Here is a 26908-nt window from a genome sequence, read left to right on the forward strand (position 1 = left end):
AAGCCGGTTGTGATTCCCCTACCCCCGATTTTCAAAGACAGGGAGGACACTGTAAGTCATCATGGCCGGCTGAAGGAGATCTTTATAGAAACTGACTCAAGAGTAGGGTATTTGCCTATACCATGTGTGAGGAGGTGCTTGGGTTTGGTCCCCAGCTCTGGAAAACAAGCAAGCAAGCAAACAAGCAAAAAACAGCTTAGGAGGCCTCATCTCCCATCCAATATGCCCACACACAAAGAAAATGCATGCAGCACTCTTGAGGAGAAAACTGACCACAGAAAATAATGCCCTCTCTCAGCAGCTTAACCGTGGCAAGAACTTACTGGTTTAAAACCCTGCAGATGGTCATGTCGCATGTCCTTGATAAAGAACCGCATTATTCCAGGGTACTTAAACTATACCCTGGATTCCAGAAAAGTCCAGAAATTAAATTATTCACAACATACAAAACATTCTCAAGTTTTCCAGGCCTTTATAATCCACTCAGAGGCTCACCCCCATATCTGGGACATACATAGTTCTACATAGGTAGAACTGGATTCTGGTTCCCAGCATGCACTGTGGACGCAACGTCGGCAAAGGCTGGGATTTCCTGTGGCAGCCTGGAAGTCTGCAGTCACTGTGGACTCAGTGGCTCTCATGCCCACGAGCCTCTCATGTCCTGGCTGGCTGAGTTGCCAGCTCCAACAATCGCTTACTCAGCAGAGCATTGTGCCGCTTCAAGTACACAATTATGTCCTCTTGCTTTTCAACAATTTCTTCTAGGCTTGAAACAGTCCTGCAGAATTCAAGACATAAGCGGGTTACACGGATGCACCAGCATCTTTGGTCTCATTTCACATGGGTCCTCAGTGGCATTCCCCACGGCACACTTTGCCCAGAAGTTTCCCTCGGGTTTTATACCCCAGGGATATTCCAAAACCAGTCTTTCACGAATGAACTTAGTGACTTCTGCTCAGGAAATCAATCTGCTTATTAGTACATGTTTTCTTTATTTTTACTTTTTGGACCCCAGAAAAGGCATTTAAATTTTTACAATTTAAAGTCAATACATGAATCAGGAGATGTTGGTGCATGTCTTTAATCGCAGCACTCAGGAGGCAGAAGCAGACAGATCTTTGTGAGTTCAGGGCCAGCCTGATCTACCTAGCCAGAAAAAAAAAAAAAAAGCAGCATCCTAATTTGTTAGGAATGAACATGATGCTAACCTTGGTTGTCAACTTGACTACATCTGGATTAGCTCAGGCAGCTGGGCACACCCACGAGGGTTTCTCAGTTGGATTATAGAGGGAGAAGACCCACTCTAACCCTGACCACACCTCCTGGGGCAGCCCCATAAAGGACACGGAGGGAAGGACTTCTGCTTCCTACCTGCTTCTCACTGGCATTCTGTCTATCCCGCTCTTCAGCGGTTCCTTCCTGGTATTAGAACTGACTTCTTCAGGATTCCAAAGTGGACTGAAAATTGGCAGCACTCTAGGACTTTTCTGGGACTCCAGAACCAGACTGGAACTGCTCACACATCTAGTCTTATGGGCTAAACAACAGCCAGATCCTTGGCCTTTGTGTCAGAGACAGCCATAGTTGGTTAATAAAAATACTTACATACATACGTACATACATACATACATACATACATACATACATACATAGTCTTGGTCTAAGTAGCTCTGGCTGTCCTGGAACTCACACCCTGGACTACACAGAAACACAGAAAGAGGTAGGTGGATCTCTGTGTGCCTGGTCTACATAGTGAGTTCAGTACTGACAAGGCTAAAAGAAGAGAGTCAAGTGTTTGAGTCTATTCTGGGCTACATAGCAAGATCCCAGTGCTCAGTGGGTTAAGAGAAGATAGTCAAGAGTCTGAGTCTCCCCTGAGCTATATAGCAACACAGCAAGCAAGTCTAGTGTCAAACCCAGGTGAGACGTGATCCCAAACCCAAAACAAACACAAAACATAGCAGGGTTTTTAGCTCCAGCTCGCCCCTACACCATAATCACACCATATATGTGTGCCCTCTCAATCCAGTGACTATTACAATTTTAGGCTAAATCAGCATTCAGAATATACATTATCACTATTCAAAGTATTTTTTACAGTTAAGCTAAAGTAAAGTCTATTATTATATTTCATATATAAACTTCTATTTTCCTGAGAGTAATACTTGCTCATTTAAAAATGTCTAGACTAAACCACCATCCAAAGAGTACACATGGAGCGACCCATGGCTCCAGCTGCATATGTAGCAGAGGATGGCATTGTCAGGCATCAGTGAGAGGAGAGGCTCCTGGTCCTGTGAAGGCTTGATGCCCCAGTATAGAGGAACGCCAGGGAGGGGAGACAGGAATAGGTGGGTAGGTGGGGGAGCACCCTCATAGAAGCAAGGAGAGGGAGGATGGGATAGAGAGTTTCCAAGGATAGAGGGGGACCAGGAAAGGGACCATTTGAAATGTAAATAAAATATCCAATTAAAAAAATAAAGATGTCTATGGATTTTGTTCTTGAATGATTAAGGTTTTTTTTGTTTGTTTTGTTTTGGTTTTTTTTTTTTTTTTTTTTTTTTTTTTTTTTTTTTTTTTTTTTTGGTTTTTCGAGATAGGGTTTCTCTGTGTAACCCTGGCTGTCCTGGAACTCACTTTATAGACCAGGCTGGCCTCGCACTCAGAAATCAGCCTGCCTCTGCCTCCCAAGTGCCGGGATTAAAGGCATGCACCACCACTGCCCGTCGAATGATTAAGTTTTTATTGACTCTTTGTGAGTTTCATACCATGCACCCCAATCTCACTCATTTCCCCCTCCTCTTGTACCTACTTTCCACCTCTGTAACTTCCCCCTGAAAGGAAACAAAACAAACAGCACCCCCCAACAACAGAAACCCATCTCAATGTGGACATAGTGTGTCCCATCTGATGTAGTGTGACACACACCAGCTGTCGTGTGTTGCAGTGTGTCATACAGTGTAGGTTTTTTTATCCAGACATCTTTACTGGCAAATGTTCACTGCAATGAGTCACTGGTCTGGCTTGAGGTCTTGGGCTTCTGCTACGCCATCAACACTGGATCCTTAGCAGGACTCAGCTTGGATATCCCACTCTCCTGTGTAATGGAGGTCCGGCAGCTCTGGAGCCTGCACGTCAGGCCCCTGCAGGAATTCCAGCAATTCATAGATGGTGTAGTGGTTTGAACAGGTATAGCCCCCATTATCTCCTCTGCTTGAATGCTTGGCCTATTAGGAGTGGCACTATTAGGAGGTGTGACCTTGGTGGAATAGGTGTGGCCTTGTTGGAAGTGTGTCACTGTGGGGGTAGGCTTTAAGATCTCCTATGCTCAAATTATACCCAGTGTGGAACCAGGAGGAGCTTTGTGAGTTCAAGGCCAGCCAAGACTACATAGTAAGACCTTGTTTCAAAACAACCAAAAATACTATAAATAGTACATGGGAAGAAAACTACTTACTTCTCTGAAATAAAATTCTCTCTGCCGGCCTCCAACTTGAGAGCCTTCCATCTTAGCCTAGGTGTGTGTGTGTGGGTACATGTGTGTGTGTGTGTGCATGCATGCATGTGCATGTGTGTGTGTGTGTGGGGGGTCAGATGCTAGGTATGGACCCTGAAACTCATTCATAGAGCCTCTGATTACATCTTCAGCCTCTATAAAAACAAAAAATTATTTTAGGTCAAGATTTTGCTAAATTGCCCTGGCTAGGGACACACCCTGCCTTTGCCTCCCAAGTAGCTAGGATCACAAGCATGGACCATCATGTAAGTGAAGGAGGAAAAATTAATTCCAATTTTTTCTTCCAACTCAAGCCTTACCTGAAGCCAGTCTCTGAGGCAGCATTGCTGGGGTAAGCATAAATTTTTTCTTCTTCAAGTACATCAGGCTGTGGCTTGGCTCTGTTGAATCTCCTAATCTTCACTGAAATAATAAATCATTTTTGGTCGTTACCTATTTCTGAAGAACTGGCTATATTCAATTGTTCAAGCTATACTAATTGGTTACTCTTTTGCATAAATAAAATATGAGATTGCATAACGAGTGAACAGTCTGAATATGCTTATTTATCAATGTACACATTTCAAAGTCGACAAGGAAAGGACTAGTCACAGGGAATGCCAAGATTATCATTAATAACAAACTAACAATTACAAAGTAGTAGGTGACAATTACAACATATGAGGCACAGCTCGGCTATCCTAGATGGATGACCTCAACCTACTGCCCTGACCACATCACGAAGTGAGTACTCATTTTTTTTTCTTGAGACAGGGTCTCTCTCTGTAGACCAGGCTGGCCTGAAACTCAAGAGACTTGTATGGGTTTCCCTTCCACGTACTGGCATTAACTGTGTGTGCCATCAGGGCCTGGCCTTTGTTTTGAATTTGGATGCCACATTTACATGCAGGGCCTACTGAGCTGGCTCAGCTATAACCCCAGCACTTGGGCAGCAGAAGCAGGGAACTGGCTGTGAATCCAGGGCCATTCTGGCTGCCTTATAACAGCAGTTCTCAGCCGGTGGGTCATCACTCCTTCAGGTGGCAAATGATGCTTTCACAGGGATCTATCAGATATACTACATATCATATATTTACATTAAGATTAACAGTTGTAAAATTACAGTTATGAAGTAGCATTGAAAATAACTTTATGGTGGTGGGTCAGCCCAACATGAGGAACTGTATTAAAGGGTCACAGCACTGACTTATAGGCAGCAAAGATGTTGTTCTGTTTTCTAAGAAAGCTTTGCTTCAGTTGGCTGAAAATTCTGTCTTCTATGCATGTGTATAAGGGTATACTCCGTGCTTTCAGGAGCCCAGAGGCATTGAGTCCCCTGGAGTGGAGTTCCTGCCAGCTGTGAGCTGCCGGACATGACTAAGTACTCTATCTCTCCAGGTTAAAAGTTCCCAAAACATCTATGTAGAAAACTGACTCACTGGTAGTGGCTGTCTCATCCTGTTGGTCTGGAAGGAGAGGTGACCAGAAGTGGTCATAAGTAAATGACAGGGGTGCTAAAGGAGTCCTCGGCTAAGGGGGAAGGTGTTCACCAAAATACGCTGTGCTTCTCTGACTGTACAGACGAGAGGCAGGCAGAGGTTGCAGGACAGCGGCTTCCGTTCTCACCTATATAGAGGATCAGGCAGCTCAGGGAACAGATCAGCTCCAGGGCCAGGACAGCCAGAATCAGCTCAAGGTACAGCTTGCTGGGCTCAGGGAAGGAGTGCTGCACACAGAGGAGGAGGAGCAGGGCTGTGTTGCCTGAGGAAGGGAGGGAAACAGACAGCAATGAGATGGGGCTCTTCAGTCAGCATGAAGCTCCTTTGGATCTGCTTTCTGTAAGTTGTTGTCTGTCTGTCTATCCATCCACCCATCTATCCATGTATGTAGCTATCATCTATATATCTACCTACCTATCTACTTATTTATTTCTAATTTCCTTAAGCCCTTGTAATTTCCTAAGTGAAAGAACTATGTTGTTATATATAACAAACCCATAAGATCCAGCAAGAGTTTATGCTAATAAGGGTAGCCTCTGCACAGCCTAAGTATGGCCACCGGAAAGACCAGCAATCAGTGGAACTTCTGCTCCAATGGCCAGACTTGGGGAAGATCAAGAGGTTGGAAATTTAAATTCTTTAAAAATAATATCTGGAAGGCTGGCTATATAGCTTGGCCTGTAGAATTCTGCCCAGCATAAATGAGAGCCTGGGTTCAATCCCCAGAACCACATGAAGTCAAGGATGGGCCCTGTAACCCCTGAAAATTCAAAAGGCAGAGGCAGGAGGATGAACCCTACATAGCAAGTTTAAGGCTTTGTGGGCTGCATGAGACCCTCATCTCCAAAAACCAAGAAGTTGAAAAGTAAGATGTTTGCCGGGGAAGTTCAAAGCCCTAGGTTTAGTCTCTAGCACCAAAAACAAAAACAGAAAAACCAAAGAATCTAACCTTGTTTTAAAACTAAAGAACCGGGCTGGTGAGATAGCTCAGTGGGTAAGAGCACCCGACTGCTCTTCTGAAGGTCCAGAGTTCAAATCCCAGCAACCACATGGTGGCTCACAACCATCCGCAACGAGATCTGGCGCCCTCTTCTGGAGTGTCTGAAGACAGCTACAGTGTACTTACATATAATAAAGAAATCTTTAAAAAAAAAAAAAAAAAACTAAAGAACCACTGACTTTATAGAATTACAGAATTATTAAACTGACTTTTTTGGTTCTTCTGCACATGTTAAAAAAATTATTATTATTGAGAAAGGGTTCCAACATACTGTAGGCTAGTCTTGCATTCATTGATGACCATCCTCCTGCCTCAGCCTCCTGAAGGCTCAGGTTGCATCATACCTAGCTTAAAGACAGATATGAAAATGGTAAAGACCAAATAATTCCTTGGTGAATTTCAAAGCTATTATTTCCAGATTTTGAAGAAAACAAAAACAAACCCAGACTATTATTTCTCGATCATTCCTTGAGAGCATTCTTTACTCTTACCCCACATAAGGTAGGTAAAGTAGCTAAAAAGTTTGTTTTTATTCTTGTGTTATGGACACCCAATGGCTATGCATCAGTTAGAACCTACAATCGCCCCCTGTAGAGTCTGGGAGTCGTAACCACTGCCCTGTGTTCTGTCTGCTGAAGTGTACGGCTGCAGCTGCCACTAAGACCTCTGTTGTGTGGAAGAGCTTGTGGGTTACCCTTTGGTAATACGCTAACAGAACATAGAAAAAATGTTCAAATCTGTAGAACTTAGGAGGTTTTTTTTCTAAGGTCAAAATTTGACACTGTGCCAAAACTCCGTAGTTCAGTTCAGTTTCGCTCCATTAAACCTCTGAAATCTGTATAACAGTTGAGAGGATCAGGCTAGACCCTGTGTGACCCTACTAACCTTGCCCTGACTGAGGACCCATGAGGCTTCTGTTGTCTGTCTGTGTAGGGTACCAGTGACTCATCCTAAGGCCTTGTCAAAGATAGGCAAGTACTCCATCATAAGCATATCTTGAGTCCCATTTGTGCTTTGTTTTGTGACAGGGTCTTTCTAACTGTGATGGTTTCAATTAAAATGGCCCCCATGGGCTCACAGGGAGTGACACTATTTCTAGGAGCTGCAGCCTTGTTTTGAGGAAGTGTGTCACTGGGGGAGGGCTTCGAGGTTTCAGATGCTCAAGCCAGGCCTAGTGCCTCTCTCTTCCTGCAGCCCGCTGGTCCAGATGTAGAACTCTTGGCTCCTTCACCAGCACCACGTCTGCCTGTGCACTGCTCTGCTTCCTGCCATGATGACAGTGGACTGAACCTCTAAACTGTAAGCCAGTCCCAATCAAATATTTCCCTTTATGAGAGTTTCTGTGGTCTTGGTGTCTCCTTCACAGCAATGGAAACCCTAACAAAGACACTAATGAAGTAGAATAAGGTAGAAAAGATCAATTATGAGATATTGATTTATTGGTTTAGTGACTTGCATAAAGAACCGTCTATACTGCCATTTGCCGAGCATGACTTTCAGTTGCTGCCTGGAACACACTGACTGGAGGAACAGCTCAAACAATGGGCTGTTGCCAGCCATGTACACCTCTATAAAATCACCTTGTGGTTAGAGTATAAAACAGAGTGCAGCCAGGCGGTAGCGCACACCTTTAATCCCAGCACTCTGGAGGCAGAAGCAAGTGGATCTCTGAGTTCAAATCCAGCCTGGTCTACAGAGTAAGTTTGTAGACAGCCAGGGCTACACAGAGAAACCCTGTTCTGAAAAACAAACAACAAAACAACAAAGGACATGAGTGCAAACTGGACCAGGGACGGAGGTCTTTCCAGAGCTAATGCAACGTTGGTCCCTTGGTGACATCTTTCCATTCTCACTGGTGTCTGAGTGCTTATTCTGGAAGCATTGCGATAATTTTTACCGCAATACTGAGTGTCTTAATTGGATTTTACTGCTATGAACAGGCACCATAACCAAGGCAAGTCTTTTTTTTTTTTTTGTTTCTCTGTATAGTTCTGGCTGTCCTGGAACTCACTTTGTAGACCAGACTGGCCTCAAACTCAGAAATCCTCCTGTCTCTGCCTCCCAAGTGCTGGGATTAAAGGTGTGTGCCACCACCACCCAGCCCAAGGCAAGTCATAAAAAACAACATTTAATTGGGGCTGGCTTACAGGCTCAGAGATTCAGTCCATTATCATCAAGGTGGGAGCATGGCAGCATCCAGGCAGACATGGTGCTGGAGGAACTGAGAGTTCTACATCCTTATCCAAAGGCTGCTAGTGGAAGACTGACTTCCAGGCAACTGGGGTGAGGATCTTAAGCCCACACCCACAGTGACACACCTATTCCAACCAGGTCACACCTATACCAACAAGGCCACACCTCCAAATGGTGCCACTCCCTGGTCTAAGAATATACAAACCATCACACTGAGTTACCCAGAACAACACTCTGTAGCTCAAGCAGGCCGGACTCTAGCAGCCTTCCAGGTAGCTTCTCACCAGGCACATCTTAAGACACACTGCTTGACCTTTTCTGATTTGAATAATATAGCTTATTTTTCTGTTTCCTAGCAACTTTCCTGACATTAGTTCCCATAGCAAAAAAATTCATGGAACTTAATTTTAAAAATCCTTCTTAGGGGATGGTGAGTTTTGGGGTTTTGTTGCTGTTTTTGTTGTTTGGGTGTTTGTTTGTTTTGAGATAAGGTCCCATGGAGCACACCCTGGTTTCTAACTTGCTATATACCCAAGGCTGGCCTTGAACTCCTGGGCCTCCTGCTTCCACCTTGTGGAGATTTTCTAACCTTTTTTAATCTAACCTTCTCTAATCCTCAGACTGTCAAAGAGCAGCGGCACTCTTCCTCTTTGAGCAAATGAGACAGCTGATAGTAAAAAAGACCGAAAATCCATTTTAAAAAGGAATACGCTGGTATTACATCTGTAGCAAATACAAACTTCAAATGAAATTTCAAGGCTGTATGCCCAGGATGGTGACACACCCCTGTAATCCTAGCACTTAATTGAGAGGCACAGCCACAAGGATTGTGGTGAGGTGGAGGCCAGCCTGACAGAAAAGAGAAATCTAGGAGTGCCAGCCTATAAGACACAGTGAGATCCTATTTCAAAACAACCATGGAGACTATGTAAGAAGAGCTTCAAGAGGTTCGTGGGACATAGCTAAGTAGCAAAGTGCTTGTTTAGCATGCACAAGGCTGTAGGTTCAATCCCTCCCTCTTTGCATCAAAAGAAAAATTCAAGATAGGGGCTACACTACATCTCACTCTCAAAAAGAGAATATATTTTATTATAAACTCAATAAAATCAAATTCCACATGTCCTTTGTGGGTCATTTTTGGCACTTAAGCCACAGAGCAGATGAGAGATGCTGTACTTGGGCTAGAGAGATGGCTCAGCCGTCAAAGACTAGGCTTGCAACCAAAAATATAAGAGAGACGTGGCACTTACCAGAAGAGTGGATCGTGAGGGCCAGTGTCTTGAGATGCCTCGTAGACCGGTAGATCTGGGAATAGCCTCGGCTCCTGACTTTCCTGTGGTGATACTGGACGTATCGTTCAAAAAGCAAATGCAGAATCCACAGGATAAGCTTCCCAAGGATTATGACCGTCTGAACCTTCAACGGGCTGGTGTAGTTTTCTGGGCACTTCTCTTCAGTTGGATTAGGATACAAACACGGCACACCCGTTAAAAATGCTAAAACAACAAACACGACCTGGTGGGAAGAGAAGCAGCAGGGTTCATGGTAAATATGAAGGTTGTGGTCAGGGACCATGAGGCGGCTCAGCGGGGAGAGGCATTTGTCACCAGGCTTGACAGCCTGAGTCTGACCCAAGGATCAACACAGCGGAACTGATTTCTTCGAGCTGTCCAGATGTCTCTGTGTACTGTGGCACACACACTTCCATGCACACGGGTGTGACCATGCACACTCACACATCAATGTAACAAAAAATTATAACAAACATATGGGTTTAGAAAACAGACACTGGTCAGCTTCCAAACGCTGACACCATTGCATACACTAGCAAGATTTTGCTGAAAGGACCGAGATATAGCTGTCTCTTGTGAGACTATGCCGGGGCCTAGCAAACACAGAAGTGGATGCTCACAGTCAGCTATTGGATGGATCACAGAGCCCCCAATGGAGGAGCTAGAGAAAGTACCCAAGGAGCTAAAAGGATCTGCAATCCTACAGGTGGAACAACAATATGAACTAACCAGTACCCCGGAGCTCTTGACTCTAGCTGCATATGAATCAGAAGATGGCCTAGTCGGCCATCAGTGGAAAGAGAGGCCCATTGGTCGTGCAAACTTTATATGCCCCAGTACAGGGGAACGCCAGGGCTAAGAAGTGGGAGTGGGTGGGTGGGGGAGTGGGTGGGGGAGCATGTGGGGGACTTTTGGGATAGCATTGGAAATGTAAATGAAATAAATACCCAATTAAAAAAAAAAAGAAAATGGACACTGGTGTTTCCTAAAGGACTCTATGACTTACACTATCCTATTTTTTTTTAAGCTGTATTTATTTTTATGTACACTGGTGTTTCCCCTGCATAAATGTCTGTGGAGGGTACCGGATCCCTTGGAACTGGAGTTACAGAGAGCTGGCAGCTTCTGTTTACCAAAAGCATCATAACACTTTGTAGAAGCTGAACAGAGAGGCACACAGCTGTAATCCTAACACTCGGGAGGATGGAGAATTTCAGCTTAGCCTGAGCTACACAGGCAGATTGCCTGTCACAGCTGAAAAAGAAAAATACAGGATATCACAGACAAAAGCATAAATAAGAAAGTGAAACCAGCCTAAATCCCACTTATGGAGATGCTCACTTAATGTTGAGGTTTTATGTCTTTCTCATTCATGAATATGTATAATGTATATGCATATACACACATATATAACCACACACACACACACATATATATAAAAGCCTAGAAAGAGTTGATTATGTCACAAGCAATTGCTATACATGGGAGAGGTGGCTCTGCAGCCAGAAGTGCAAACAGCTCTGGCAGAGGATTTTAAGGATGCAGTCCCCAGTGCCCCATATCAAGCTGTTCACCCCGACCAGCCCTGGGGTCACATCCTTTCTTCTAGCTTCTAGGACATCTGCAGTCCTCCTCACCACATAATTGAAATACATATTTTTAAAAAGAACTATAAAAGTATGAGTTAAAAGTTTACTTCCAGGAGCCTGGGGAGATGGCTCTGTGGTTAAGCACTGCTCTCATAGAGGTCCAGTCTTTAGTTCCCGGCATCCTTGTTGCTGGGCACTTCACACTACCCCTAACACCAGCTGCTGTGGGGCCTGACATCTCTTACCTCTGAGGGCAGCAAACACACACATAATAAAAAGGAAGAAAGAAAGAAAGGAGGGAGATGGGGAGGGAGGGGAGGAGGGAGGGAGGGAAGGAGGCAGGCAGGCATGCAGGCAGGCAGGCAGTTAGTCTACTCCCCAGTTTTAGGAGAACCAGTATCTAAAGAGATTGACAAAAGTTTAACCAGTGCCAGGGCACAGGGAATGAGACTCTTATGTATTGCTAACCAGGTTGGGAATCACTTTTGGGAAATGATTTGGAAATATCTTGATTCAGCAATCTTCCTGTAAGGATTTTATCCCTCAAAAACAATTCAACAGCTAGTACGTGGGAAGCAGAAACAGATGGATCTCTGAGTTCTAGGCCAGCCTGCTCTACATCGTGAGTTCAAGGTGAGGAAGGCTACAGAGTGAGAGCTTGTCATAAGAAGGGGCGTTAAAGAGCATTCCATGTGTATGTCCAAATATTTGAAAGGATTATCAGTCACTGGCCCATAGCTAGGGGTGAGCTGCAGGGCAGCGGCTCTCAAATGCTGCATGCAGACAAGTCAGCTAGACCCAGGGCATGCTAGAAATGTACTCTCCAGCCACACTCGTCCTCTGGTGCCAGTCTTGTGGGGCACGGTGCACCTTCTAGTGGAGGGTGATGAATGGGGAGCTCAGAAAAGGAAGAAGAGTGCTAAACGATGACGTTCATTAAAATTAATATGGATCTGTATATATGCTAATCTCTGCATGAATTTAGCAAAAAGGCTAAGGTCTTACTATGTAGCCCAACTGACTTCTAACTTTTGATCTTCCTGCTTCTGCCTGCTAGTTACTGACATAACAGGAATGTTTGGGTTTGTTTTTTGGTTTTTTTGTTTTTTTTTTTTGTGGTTTGTGTGTGTGTATGTGTGTGTGTGTGTGTGTGTGTTTGAGACAGGGTCTCACTGTATAGCCTTAAAAAAAAAAAAAAAGATTTATTCATTTGTTTTATGTGAGTACACTGTTGCTGTCTTCAGACACACCAGAAGAGGGCGTCAGATCAGATTACAGATGGTTGTGAGCCACCATGTGGTTGCTGGGAATTGAACTCAGGACCTCTGGAAGAGCAGTCAGTGCTCTTAACCACTGAGCCATCACTCTAGCATTGTATAGCCTTAATTGGCCTAAACTTGACTTATAGCACAGGCTGGTCTTGAACTCACAGAGACTGCCTGCCTCTGCCCTCCAAGTGCTGGAATTAAAGGCTTGTGCCACCGTGCCTGGCTTTATTTATGTATTCATTGTGCTTGTGAGTGTGCACTTTTCTACAGCAGGAATGTGGATGCCAGACAACATATGCAGAGTGTATTCTCTCCTTCTACCTTTGGAGGCAGTCTTCGTGGACCAACGAGCCTGGAATTCAGGAGCAGAGACAGTGGCCCCCAGGACACCAGGTAATTTGTGGCCTCTTAGTACATCAAGCAACACTGACACTCACCATGTCCTTACATGTGTGCGAACATCTCTATAATACATTTTTTGAAATAGAAGTATAAGCACAAAAATTTGTACAAAAATATATACATTTTAAAAACCTGATAGATAAAGGCCAATGCTGCCTGAAGAGCTATGTATTGTATATGTGTGCCTACATGTGTGTACTTGGGACAGAGGACAATGCAGGCGCTGTTCCTTAGAGACATCTACCTTGTTGTTTTGTTTTGGGGATGGGGTCTCTCAGTAGGACACAGGGATCACTCCTTTTAGATGAGGCTACCCAGAGAGTCCCAGGGATCCCCCTAGTCCCACCTCCCCATGGCCGGGAGTGTACCCATCCATCCCCTAGTGTATCCTGGGTGTTGGAGGTGGAACCCAGGTCCTCAAGCATCTTGTAACTGGGCCATCTCTTCACCTCCACACTGGTGTGCTTTTAAGAACACAAGCTCTTTTAATCCTAGCACTTGGGAGGCAGAGGCAGGCAGATTTCTGAGTTGGAGGCCATCCTTGTCTACAAAGTGAGTTCCAGGACAGCCAGGGCTATACAGAGAAACCCCGTCTCAAAAACAAACAAACAAACAAAACAACAACAAAAAAACAGAACACAAGCTCTGCAGTGAACTCACATGTATAAGCAACAGAAGGTTCGCTATGATGACCGTAGGGAGAGGATGGAATCTGGGTCTAAACTGAGCTTGGAGAGAGTGGTGTGGGAGAGGCTGGGTATCCAGAAGTGGGTCATCATCCATACTTTGTAGGATATCCAAGGAACTCTGTGAGGGAAAACCACACAAGCTACAGTCAAGACTTTCTGCATCATGTCTCTAAGACACATCTAATAAAGCTTTAAAAGAAAGAGTGAACATTTTGGTTTGTTTGAGATATTCTACTGTGACAGCGATCGTAGAAATGTCATGTAACACAGTCTAGCCTTCAAGTGTGGCAGTCCCCTGCCCTAGCCTTCGGAGTACTGTGACTCCAGGCATGAGCTACCGCACTGCAGCTTTCAAAGCGACTGTGTATGATTTCTGAGTCTGTTTGCTGCACACAGCAGTGATCCCGGTTCTAAGGCGCAGACAGAGTGATCCACGATCTGAAGTATGGGCAACAGAGCTCCTTCCAGGCCAGCCCAGGATGCTGAGCACAACCTTTTCTCCAAGAAACCAAACAAGCCAGGGATACAGCCGAGAAGCAGCATGCTCCCCTAGCATCTGTAACCCCTGGGTTTGCTCCCCAAAACAGCAAAGCCCAAAACCCGAAAGGAGCTAGGGTGTAGCTTGGTGGTAGACAGCTTCCTGGACATGCATGAGGTCCTGACTCTGATCCCTACCACCACACACAACACTGCACAATCAGAGGCAGAACAGACCCTACCTAAAGCCAACTTTGAAAAATTACCTCTCTTTAAGAAATGATGCTATATGACTTGGTGAAACTTATATTTTACTTAGTTTTGTCTTTTGGGGGGGGAGGGGAGGGGGGGTTCTTGGTGTAGCCCTGGTTGTCCTGAATCTAGCTCTGTAGATCAGTCTGGCCTTGAACTCACAGAGATTCTCCTGTCTCTATCTCCTGAGTGCTGGGATTAAAGGTGTTCACCATCATTGCTTGGCAGCAAAGCTTCTATTAAAACGGAGTCCTTCACAGAGGACTACTGAGTGCAGGGACTAACAGTGTATACCACCTGGCTTGAAACAAGGTTTATATCTGCTATACTTCGTGCTGATTTTGAACTCACTGTGTCAACAAGACTGGCTTCCAGTGCATGCTCTGGAAACCTCAAAACCTTTTTTCTTTTTTTTAAGACAGTGCTTCACTCTGTAGCCCTGGCTAGACTGGTCTTGCTACACAGACTAGATGACCTCTAACTCAGAGATCTCTACCTGCTTCTCCATCCCAAGTGCTGGGAGTAAAAGGTGTATGCTACCACCATACTTAGTCCCATAGTAGTAGTTTTATTTCATTTTCTTTCTTTCTTTTTGTTTTTGAGAAAGAATCTCCCTACAGAGCCCCAGCTGTCATGGAACTCACAGGTCCACCTACCTCTGCTTCTGAAGAGCCAGAACTAAAACTGTGCACCAACATGCCCAACTATTCGATTTATTTCTGTAACTCCAGAACAAAGTCATACAAAATAGAATTTAAGCAAATTTTTTCACTGTAATAAAGCAATACAAATTAAGGTTTTTTTGGTTTTTTTTTTTACTGTAATAAAGTCTCCCTACTTGGCTCAGGCTGGTCTCAAACGCCTGAGCCACAGCGGTCCTCTCATCTCCAAAGTTTCAGTACTGAGATTAGAGCATATACCACCATGTCCAGCTTCAACCTATTCCACCAAGCCTTCAAAAGGTACAGCTGCAGCAAGGGGGGGGGGGGGGGCGCACACCTTTGATCCAGTACTCAGATGCTGGGGAGGGGAAGTCATTCTGTTCGGAGTATGGCCGCTGGTGGATGGCCCGTGCTCCCTCAATGGCCTCACACCCGTGCACCTGCAAGCAGCACTAATTAAAGCTCAGTGGACTATATTAAAAGAAAGGAAGCACTGCGGGGGAAGACTGGAATCAGAGGGAGAATGAGGGGCGGATATGATCAACCCTGCATGCATATGGAGCTCAGGCTGGCCTCACGTTCACTATGTGGCTGAAGCTAGAGCCTTGAATTCCTGATCCTCCTGCCTCTAACCACTGCGACTGTAGGCATGCATCGCCACACTCGGCCTCAAACGCAACTATTAAACTGTCTGGTGTCCTACAGTACTTTGAAAGGAGACTATTAAGAATGTCTGGTGGAGGGAGGTATAGCTCATTGGTCAAGTGCTAACCTAGTATATGTGAGGGCATCGGGGCCTGTCCCCAGCACCATCTAATTCTCCCAAAAGTGACTTAGACATGCTTTCAACTTAAACAGAAATATTCTAAGTACCAGGAGCAACATAACCCAGTGGAACTATCAGTGTGTAGGAACCAGTTTCCCCCAAACCATCCAGCTGTTGATCACTAAAGCAGTGAACAGTTGTCAAGCCCTGGGTAGTACCCTTAAAATCCCAGGCCTGTCAAGCCCTGGGTGGTACCCTTAAAAATCCCAGGCGTGTTTAAAGGTGCTGTTTCTGCAGTTAGTACTCTGTTGCACACAGATGAGGTACATCTCAGGCTCAGACCCTTACTGGACACTGTTATGTACGGGAGCAGTGCCAACTGCCTAGAATCTCAGCAGCCGGGAACAAGGATATCAAACCAATGCTTACTGAAGGCCGGCCTGGACTATATAGTGAGTTCCAGGCTAGCATGGAAAAGGTATCGAGATCCTTTCTCAAAAATAATAAAGTAGGCTGAAGCTATGGCTCGACAGTTAAGACCACTTTCTGCTTTTTTTAGAGGACTTCAGTTTGGTTCCCAGCACCGATAGGGTGGTTTGCAACTCCAGATCCTGAGTTCCCGGTGATCAGATACTTCTTCAGGCATGTACATGGTACACATACACGCATGCATTCCAAAGATTCATATAGCTAAAGTAAATCTAACACACACACACACAATTTATGTTTTTAAAAGACTAATCAATGAGAGGGATGGTAACAGCTCAATGACAGGGCTCTTGCCTAGCATGTGTGAAGCCCTGGGTCTCTAGAGTGTCACCCAGATCTGGGTGCTACTGCTCAATTTTGAGACTCAAGCATCTGCTAATCCACTCCAGTAGTGACTGGCATGACAGGCCTGGAAAGCCTGGAAGCAGCCCCAAGGCAAAGAGTTTCACGGAAACTTAGCCTCCTGGAACCTTGGCATTCCTATAGCTAAAATGCCCCAGATTTGTCCCTGCAATATTGTGGAGGGTCTTGCATGCTTTCTTACAGTATTTTACTGGATAAGAATTAGAAATCTCAGAGCAAGCTTAGCAATATTCATTACAGTCAGGTATAGCCGACTACATTGCATATTAGAAGAAAGTTGGTGAAATCTTCTGACAAATGGAGATTCCCTACAGATACTTAAAGAACAGCCAAGTTACCCTCATATGCAAGAATTTACCAAGGCCTAGGAAATAGGTGGGTTGTGGTATTGCATTATTCATGATAAGGTCTGCTAGAGCAGAACCCCCTGGTGCAAGCTTCCACAAGGCTCAAAGGAGTAGCACAAATTGTGACTAGGGTGTGAAATCCTTACCTAGCCCTGGCCATTAGCTGACTCTAGGCAGGACTGTCTTATCTTTACTGTAAACATTGCCTGGTTCCTGCTAGTCCTTTGAAGGCATTCCTCTGTTTTGTGTCAGATACTTCAATGTACCTTGCCTGCTGTGATACCCAACTCATTTGTTTTCTATATTATGTAAAACTGATGCTAAATTTGACAAAATTACATTCAGATACCACACTCTCTTGTGTTCATATTTGTTTGTCATCCATGCCAACTCCTTGCCCACCTGTCCAAAACCCTAATTTTCCACAGATTGAGAGAGGCCAACTAGGGCCGGTCCGTGGCAGAATGGCACCCAAACAGTGACTCCCGGACAGTTAAGACTTTATCTCTTTTTCTTCTTTTTATTCTTTACTTCTCAGGCAAGGATAGGATCTCGTCTTGGTGCTGCAGACCAACTGATAAAGGCTCATCAGTTTGAGGATGACAAGTAAGTTTTACCATGCGGCAGTCTTACATTAAAACATGTTTAGACGTCTCACCAGCCTACACTGTAGCAATGACGGGACAGAAACTCAGCGCCAATTTTAAGAACACCTGTGAAAATGAAAAGCTTTCTCAGGGCAATAAAAATGCACGTTTCAGATGTAAAAAAACCAGGACACCTGAGCAAGGATTGTAAAAATCCCTCGGGAAACAAGAAGGGCCTTCCTCCAGGTCTCTGCCCATGCTGTGGTGAAAAGAACCTGTAGGAATGAATGTAAATCAAAGTCCCATAAAGATGGGACTCTGATCACTAAAGAAGCAGGTAAGACAAAAAATTAGATAAGGGGCAGCCTATGTTTCATGTTGGAAAAAAAATGGTTAAAACTTTATCTGCTGATTTAGTCTCAGTTTGCACAGTGGAGGCTGAGAGTGGCCCTGCACGTTAGCCAAGAATCAAGCACAGCAGGAGAGCCCCTGCTGAAAAACTGTTAAAAAAAAAAGAGTCTACACTTCTTAGTTCTAAGGCAAATAAGCTGATAGTTGTTTTTTCCTAGAAAATTCTCAACAATTGTGATTATTGAGTTTAACAAATGACAAAGTGTTTTTATCTTGAAATTATAGCTAGAAAAAGTAAAATTCTATGATTGGTATAAATCTATAAGATTCATGTAGCCATTTCATTTGGGTTTTGACTGGTTTTAAAGGTATAAATATGCTCTGCATGTCTTGGTCATAGAGTATTGGCTTATAAATTATTGGATTTGATTAAAAAGGTGTAACATTGGTAACAAGAAAGTTAGCTTTAAATTGGTAACTCAGGGTTGGAGTAGTTTTAAACAGCATGTGGCATGAGCCAGCCCAGAAAACTAAGCCTTTAGGATACTTCTAAATTGGGATAATATTTTATGTAATTCTTATACAAGATAGTACACTTATAGAGATAAGATTCAAAACGATGTCAGATGTGGTGGCACACGCCTTTAATCCCAGCACTTGGGAGGCAGAAGCAGGTGGATTTCTGAGTTAGAGGTCAGCCTGGTCTACAAAGTGAGTTCCAGGACAGCCAGGGCTACACAGAGAAACCCTGTCTCAAAAAACAACAACAACAACAACAAAAAAAAAAAAGATTCAAATTCAAAACAATGTCTCTTTAATAAAACATTAAAAATTACACTGTCATGCATGCATGAATTGGCAGCCAAACTTCATAACATGATAGTGATGTTTCTAATATTGATTTTAAAGATGATAAATTATTTAATATTGGGTTTTGCTTTCCCTAAGTTGTAGATATATTCTAATATTGCAAAAGAAACTTAAAAATTCTAAAATCTGTCCTCACTGTAAGAGGGCCAAGACTCAGACAATATGTAAAGATTAGAAAATATTTACATTTTAGTTAATGCAAAACTCAGAGCATCCTTGGCCAGGCTTGTGTGGTATTTCTTTTATTTTGCAAACATGTGCCCAAGGAAGTTCTTGAAATCTCACCTCTCCCTGCCTTCAGGAGAATTTCTTTTTAGCTAAACGACATTGTTTCAGATCTACCCAGGTGTTGTTCATAATAAAGTTTAAAGTTTAAATTTTAAACTTAAGATTTATAAAAGGTCAATCAGGCTATAGAACTTATAAAGCCATTACAAGCTGGCTTGCCTACTTCATATAAAATTATTATAGATTTGAAAGTTTGTTTTTTTCCTTTGCATCCTGATAATTGTAAATGGTACAAAGGAAAAAAACAAACTTTCTAGTGAACTGGTGATCACTGGAAAATTTTGCCTCTAGGTATGGCTAATATAGCTTTACATTATGTAAGAAAAATTTTTATTGTCTCTGCTTCAATACAAGAAGCTAAGAATTTGAATCTTTCAGTGTATATTGTTTCTTAAGTGAAAAGTACTTTATTAACAAATGCCTCTAAAGAAAAATTTACTTCAAATCTTTGCTTTCACATAATGAACTTTACAGTTCTGGGGAGCAGCTGTTGCTCCATAAAAGAGATTCAGAGGCAATATCTTTTTAATATTTAAACCTCACCTTAAACTCACCACAGGAGGACTTAAGCCTTTGTTAGATGCTATCAAGTGAGATTCAAATTCACTGGTGAAAAACAAAAAGGCTTTACAGAAAGTAGAGGAAACTTCTGGGATCAATTGTTATCAATTATAATCAATGGTAATCAAATATTAGCTGCTTATTTTAGCAAAGAAAGCATTAATGTAAAATCATCTTTCTTCATCTCCAAGTAAAGTTTTAACATCCTATTATGACACTGAAATTTTGATGCCATAAAGCTCCTTGCTGAGTGAGTGCCTTATAGTATTCTACAACCAGGCACACTTATGCCTAGGTGAAGCGAAGGGATCCACTTACTGGCATGTGGCACGATCCTGTTAGGCTACTTAATATGGGGAAGAGGGCATGTTTGTGTTTTTTCCACAGAATGCTGCAGGAGCATGGAGCATTCCCTACAAATACTTAAAGAACAGCCAAGTCACTCTCATATGCTAGCTTCCAGAATGATTCATGTGACAGGCTGACCTGTGAGTTGCTGAATGAAAGCTGTATCGGGTGCACAGAGAAGGAGGAAGTGGGGAGAGCAGACACTTGCAAGTAACATGAAGAAACTCTATCTCCACCACAGACTCCAGCAACAACAACAACAAAAAAAACGACCTGGTGCTGACTTAAAAGCAATAAAAGAAGCTGACTCATGAGGCAGAGGGACTGGTACAGAGGATGAGCAAGAATACTACTGCTCTTCAACCAGATTTGTTTAGACTTTGCTACTGCTACTAATTTGATTTTTTTTTTTATAGTAACCCAAAGCTCAGGCCAACTCCCCTATAGCTGTGAAAGCTTGTGTTCCTTACCCATATACTATATTGTTAGATAATTTTAATAGAGTTAAGATCACCAATCTTGGCAAATCTTTTCATATTCATTGTAATTCTTGTCAATTAACTAATTGTTTAGACCCTAATTTAAATAAGGAATCTGCTGTTATGATTTTGTTAAAGAGCCCTGTTTATGTTTTGCTGCCTATAGAGTTAGGAAATGATCCTTGGTTTAAAAATTCAGGGATGCAAACTTTGAAAAGGTTAAATAAGCTTATTAGACCAAAGAGATTTGTTGCAGCTCTGATTTTTCGGAATTACTTCAGCTGAAGAATAAAATTAGAGGGGGAACTGCTACATCCACTCCAGTAGTGACTCACATGACAGGCCTGGAAAGCCTGGAAGCAGTCCCGAGGCAAAGAGTTTCACGGAAACTTAGCCTCCTGGAACCTTGGCATTCCATAGCTAAAATGCCCCCAGATTTGTCCCTGCGATATTGTGGAGGGTCTTGCATGCTTTCTTACAGTATTTTACTGGATAAGGGTTAGAAATCTCAGAGCAAGCTTAGCAATATTCATTACAGTCAGGTATAGCCGACTACATTGCATATTAGAAGAAAGTTGGTGAAATCTTCTGACAAATGGAGATTCCCTACAGATACTTAAAGAACAGCCAAGTTACTCTCATATGCAAGAATTTACCAAGGCCTAGGAAATAGGTGGGTTGTGGTATTGCATTATTCATGATAAGGTCTGCTAGAGCAGAACCCCCTGGTGCAAGCTTTCACAAGGCTCAAAGGAGTAGCACAAATTGTGACTAGGGTGTGAAATCCTTACCTGGCCCCTACCTTTAGATGACTCTAGGCAGGGCTGTCTTATCTTTACTGTAAACATTGCCTGGTTCCTGCTAGTCCTTTGAAGGCATTCCTCTGTTTTGTGTCAGATACTTCAATGTACCTTGCTTGCTGTGATACCCTACTCATTTGTTTTCTATATTATGTAAAACTGATGCTAAATTTGACAAAATTACATTCAGATACCACACTCTCTTGTGTTCATATTTGTTTGTCATGTGTGCCAACTCCTTGCCTGCCATGGACCGGACCTAATCGGCCCCCCCAATCAGTGGGAATCAGGGGTTCCAGCAGATGGGCACAGAGTCAGTGGGAATTGACAGACAGACACAGACACAAGAGAGTGTGCTGGATCTGAATGTAATGTCCAAACGAACACCAGACTTTTTTATACAGAAGAAAAACAAAAAAACAGGTGAACACATCTGCCAAGTTACTGTGACACAAAACAAAAGGAATACATTCATCAAAAGATGGCGGGAGCCAGGTCCCCTTTTGCCACTTAAAATGGAGCCGGGTTAATGCTCTGATGCAGTGCTAGCCTAGTGAGGAAACCTGTACCAGGGGAATTCCCTTCCACTAACTCTTTCATGGACAACCCACCAATTTGCTGGGCCCTTGTGTATTTCTGTGTTTGGGTGAGACTCAGCTATTGTCCTAAGTAATTACTATGCAGACTAGCCCTGAGCTTTCCTACCTCTGTTCTTTGTAATGCCTGATTATTTTCACTGTCTCTACTAGAAGTGAATTTGAGTGTTACTGAATAGGTAACATTATTACTGGATTTCAAGCTCACAGTCTGCTTCAAGGATTTTCTAGGAACCATTGGAACACTGGTGGAGGCTTAGCTATATGTCAAAAAATCAATCCTTAAAGGCACTTATAATAAAACAATACTGAAAGAGAGCACATGGACTCATACATGAGACTAAAGTGGGGACAGGGTTTGAGTATACGGGCTATGGGAATGCCAAGTTTCCAGGAGGCAAAGTTTCCTTGAAACTCTTCGCCTCGTGACTTTCAGGCCCTTAGGCCTACCAAGCAGACTGCATTGGAGTGGACGTAGCACTTGCCTACCTGTCTAAAACCCTAATTTTCCATGGATTGAGAGAGGCCGACTGGGGCCAGTCCGTGGCAAGCACCTAATGCTGCTACTGTGCCCTTTGTACTCAATTGCTTAGAAGTTCCCACTTCGTTTGCCACAGTCTATGGTATAATTCTGGTTATTTTGCTTGTGTTTTGAGGGGAGGTATTGCTGACTTCAACTCAACTTGCGGTGAGCCTCTTGCCTTTACTTCTGGGTCCTGGGATAACAAGCATCGCCACCAGGCTGGCTTACAATTCTGACTGTTTCTGTTCTCAACACCCTCCACCTTGAGCATTCTCTGCCCAAACAGGGCAAATCCCATCAGGGCACCTTCCTGGACACCCAAGATCTGGAACATGCCACTTCTGTTTCCATAGCACTGTGTGTGTCTCCCTCTCATACTAGGCAATAATGGCCCTTCCCCATTTTTTGTTTCTCCCTTTTGTCCAAGGCCCATTTATTGGTAGACTACATTAGATTCATTAATTCCTTGTCTGCCACAGGGACTCACTCAGCAGAGACTGATGCATGACTCTATATATGGTCCATATATACCTTTGCAGGTTTGCACAACTCACTTAGCAGCATCAAACTCTCATCACAAGAAACTAGGAAGCAGGGAGGAGGGATCAACTCTGACCAGAGGTAGTAGGAACTGTGGGTATTGGGATGGCAGTGCCCAAGTTAAACCGAGACAAAAGTCAAGTCCTACTGTTTACTGGCTGTGGGTAAGTTACTCCACTTCTCTATTTCCGTTTCCTCTTTATTTTAAGATTTATTTTTTATTTTATGTGTATGTATTGTACGTAAACCCCATGCATGGAGGTGCTCAATGAGGCCAGAAGAGGGCAGCAGAACCCTAGAGAAAGCTGTGATGCTGGGGATGTGGGTGCTGGGACTAGAACCTGAGTCCTCTGCAAAACCAACAAGCAATCTCTCCAGCTTCAATTTCCTCCTCTGAAAAAACACACTAGTAAAAATCGGACAACTGTGACCAACCTTGGGTAGGAAAATTAAATGAATTACTACACAAAAAAACCTGCTTAGTACAGCACTTAGTTGACTGAGCAATCAATATGTGTGCCATCATTTTCTTCTCTTTTAATTTTTTTGGTTTTTCGAGACAATATTTTTCTGTGTGGTCCTGGCTATCCTGAAACTCACTCTGTAGGCCAGGTTGGCCTCAAACTCAGAGATCTGCCTGCCTCTGCCTTCAGGAGACACCTGGCTTGAGCCATTATTATATTATTATTATTAATTTTTTTTTTTAGATAACCCTGTTGGTCTAGAACTCACTAGGAAGACCAGACTTGCTTTGAACTCACACAGACCCACACCTTTCTGCCTCCCAAGGGCTGGGATTAAATAAGGAGGCCACTAAGTCTGACCTCTATATCAACACTCCCACCCCTGCTTTTGGAGCCAGAGTCTCAAAATGTGGCCCAGACTAGTCTTGAGCCCACGATCTTCCCACCTTCTTCTCCTAGGGGCTGGGATATGTTTGTTCATTCTACTAATTGGTTATTTTGTGCCCCTGGGAGCTGAGCCTTAGAGCAGTGCTCTGTCCCTGAGATACACACCAGAGGCTATGAACTCTCGTTACTCTCCTGGTCTTTACGTGATCACTGATCTCTACCATCCTTCCCACTCTGTCTGAACCCAGGTTCTCCCTATTCTCTTGGTCTTCTACTAGAACCTTTCAGTATCCTGACCTCAGGAGTCTTCCGATGCTCTGAAGAAGTCTACAATACCCCTCAGGTTAACCCTCACAAAACCTGTGAGTACTTCCCCATTACCCTCAGGGCAGAACCCAAATGCTTCACCAGACTCGCTGCACCCTGGAACAGCTCTCAGGAAACCCCTTCCATCTCTACACCACTCCTACTTGTCTCCCCACCTACGATGCCCATCACAGCAAATGCCACCGTCTCCTTCACTCATTTCTCCACTAGTAAGAGGGCAAGTTTCAGCTCTACAAAGTTCAGCTAGGCCAGCTTTAAAAGTTTCATTTTCTCTTTTCTATTTCTTCTTTCTTTCTTTCTTTCTTTCTTTCTTTCTTTCTTTCTTTCTTTCTTTCTTTCTTTCTTTTTCCCCAAGACAAGGTGTCTCTGTCACCCTAGCTACTGTAGAACTTATTAAGTAGACCAGGCTAGTCTCCAACTCAGAGATCCACTTGCCTCTAGTTCCTGAGTGCCGAGATTAAAGAGTGAGCCACCACTGCCTGGCTTGAATCATTTTCAATCAATTCATCAATCAACTTTTCTATCTTCTTACAAGTCTCCCCCCACCCCAAACCTAGGACCGCATGTGTGTTACACAAATGCTCTAACACTGAACTACATCCCCAGAACCCCAAATTATTCCTTCATTTCCTCTATTTTGGTCTATAACTCCCTAAGGCCAAGGGTGACCTTGAATTTAAGATTCCCTCCCCTTACTTCCTCAGTGCTGGGATCACAAATGTGTGCTACCATGCCTGGTTTATGTGGTGCTAAAGACTGAGCTCAGGGTTGTGTGGATGCTAAGCAAGAACTCTACCACGTTCGCCCAACCCATTTCCATGACTTATGATCGAGTGAGTTACTACCAAAGAATTCAGCTATTGTTTTGACCTCAACACTGCCTCTTCATTCTCTTTCCGCAGTATGTGCCTCCTTTGGGGACTCGATGTCTATGCTGTATTAAGTCTTACTGGGACCCAGGTATAGTGGCATGTGCTGTTCATAATCCCAGCATGTATGAGGCTTCAGGAGAAGGATTACTGTAAGCCAGGGGCTAGCCTGAGTTACCTAGTATGAGCCTGTAAAAAACCAAAAATCCATGTGGGAATATCTTTAAATATTTCCCCTCTCCCTCTCTTGGTCTGAAGGTAGTCATACAACAAAAGACAGTTTGTAAACAGATCTCAGGTAAGGAAACAGCAGCATATTCAAGTCGGGGTACATTCTGTGAAGGTGTGTCTCTGTGTTTTCAATTGCTAATTCTGGACCAGCAGAGAGCTAAATGCTGGCAGAATCCTGGTCTTGCCATTTCTACGGCCCATTACGGGGTTTCTATTTTGTAAATATTCATTCTTCTTCATCTGATCTAGAATTGTATCTGATTGGCTGTCATAGGGAGCTGAGAGACAACAGCTAGGCAGGAAGTGGAGGGTGGCTTTTCCAGGAGAGAAAGGGATTCTGGGAGAAGAAATCAGAGGTGAGGGATTCAGCCAGCAGACAAGGGGGTAAACAGGACCAGAGCTGAGCAGAGAAGTAGAGCTGGCCATATAGCATGACGTGGTGCCAGGGTTAGTCAGGTTAGAGCAGCTACAAGACTGCCCTCCATGAGAGGCCTAAGCATTGAGTTTCCAAGTAGTAGTTGCTTCCCCATTTTCTCCTGCTGTTAGAAACATATTTCATCAAGAAAATGTAACTAGCTCCATCATCCCAGCATTAAAATGGGTTGAGTCAGGGAAGATAGGCAAATCTGAGGCCAGGTTAGGCTATATAATGAGTACCAGGCCAGCTAGGGCTACATAGCAAGTCTTAAATAAACAAATAAATAAATACATGACTGCAGGACCCAAACACACAAGAATCTAAGCTCTTACAGTTCTGGAACCTTGCTTTTATTATTATCATCATCATCATCATCATTATTTTGATGTACTTTTATACTAAGACCATGATAATATTTTTTATTAGTTATTAGCTCAGGTCAGTGTGCTAAGATAATGCCAGCCTTGCATTTCTCAAGGGCAGGAATTGTATTATGCCACTGGACAAAACAGTTTGTTCTGGAAACAAACGCATGTTTCCTCCCAAAGTGTTTCCCCCACCCCACACCCAATTTCAAATTAATCAGTGTCTTAATGAGCTTGCAAACTCAAGATTTTTGCAACTGTATTATTCTATAATGGCTACACCATGAACTGGGCAACCGAGTACTTTTTTTTAAAGCAACCGAACACTGTTCCTACCATGCCTACATTCAAAACAGCACACGATAACTGTTATGCTCCAATCTGCGTTTCCGGGAGATGAGAGCTACAGGTCCGCCCGAGGGATACTGGAGGTTAGAGTCACTCCAAGTTCCCGGTGCTCTCGGACCAACGCAGGAGGGCCCACAGACGCCGGGTCACCCAGGCGTGCAAGCCCGCCTGTCAGTCTCTCCCAGGAAGGACAGATCAGGCCAGCTCGTATCACGTGAAGCTCCCATTTCCGGAACCAAAGACGCGCACTGCACGTGAGCCGCCGATTGAAGGGTCCCGCGCGCCCACCCTGCCGCGTCCCTCCGATCGTACAGGAAGAAGCTCCCGGGGTCCGCGGTCCCCGCCCGTCGCGTCACCCCGCACCCTGCGTCCCCGATGGTCGAGCCGCTGCGGCTCTGGGTAGCTCCCAGCCCGCAGTCTCCGCCCCCTGAGCCCAGCACAGGAAGCCGAATGGCGGGGACAGGGCTCGGCGCCTCACTCACGTCTTCCAGCCGGCTGCCCGCCGCCATGACCCGCCGTCGCGGGCCAATGCCCCGCCAGCCTGACCACTCCACCAGCGCCCGGGCGCCGACGGCCCGGGACAGTCGCACCTACTAGGACCTGCGCGCCCCGCCTCGGACACACCCACTCTGCGCTCGCCCCGCCCCGGCCGCCCAAGGTCACGCCCCTCCACCTAGATCAGCCGATCAGCAGCTAGGGGCGTGGCCCTCCCTGCAGACTCCAGCTTTGAGCTGCAGTGTAGCCCAGGCGGTTGTTTTGGGGTTTCCCCTAA

The 26908-nt window shown here is 44.2% G+C and overlaps 1 protein-coding gene across 2 annotated transcripts; it reads right to left on the reverse strand.

The window, feature by feature from the left end:
* Positions 1 to 452: 452 nt before the first annotated feature.
* Tmem192 (transmembrane protein 192) lies at positions 453 to 26750 on the reverse strand. 2 transcript variants are annotated; one of them, XM_021170425.2, is made up of 6 exons: positions 26619 to 26750; positions 13400 to 13546; positions 9439 to 9703; positions 5123 to 5257; positions 3817 to 3919; positions 453 to 778 (listed from the first exon to the last, which is right to left on the reverse strand). In XM_021170425.2, the coding sequence occupies exons 1-6, from the start codon at positions 26643 to 26645 to the stop codon at positions 655 to 657; spliced, it is 801 nt and encodes a 266-aa protein (XP_021026084.1). In that variant the 5' UTR covers positions 26646 to 26750; the 3' UTR covers positions 453 to 654. The 2 variants fall into 2 exon arrangements, with proteins under 2 accessions (XP_021026084.1, XP_029336103.1); XM_029480243.2 differs by lacking the exon at positions 13400 to 13546.
* Positions 26751 to 26908: the final 158 nt, after the last annotated feature.

The sequence above is a fragment of the Mus caroli genome, unplaced genomic scaffold, assembly GCF_978045245.1.
Source record: "Mus caroli unplaced genomic scaffold, Mus_caroli_1 scaffold_10, whole genome shotgun sequence".
NCBI lineage: Eukaryota > Metazoa > Chordata > Mammalia > Rodentia > Muridae > Mus > Mus caroli.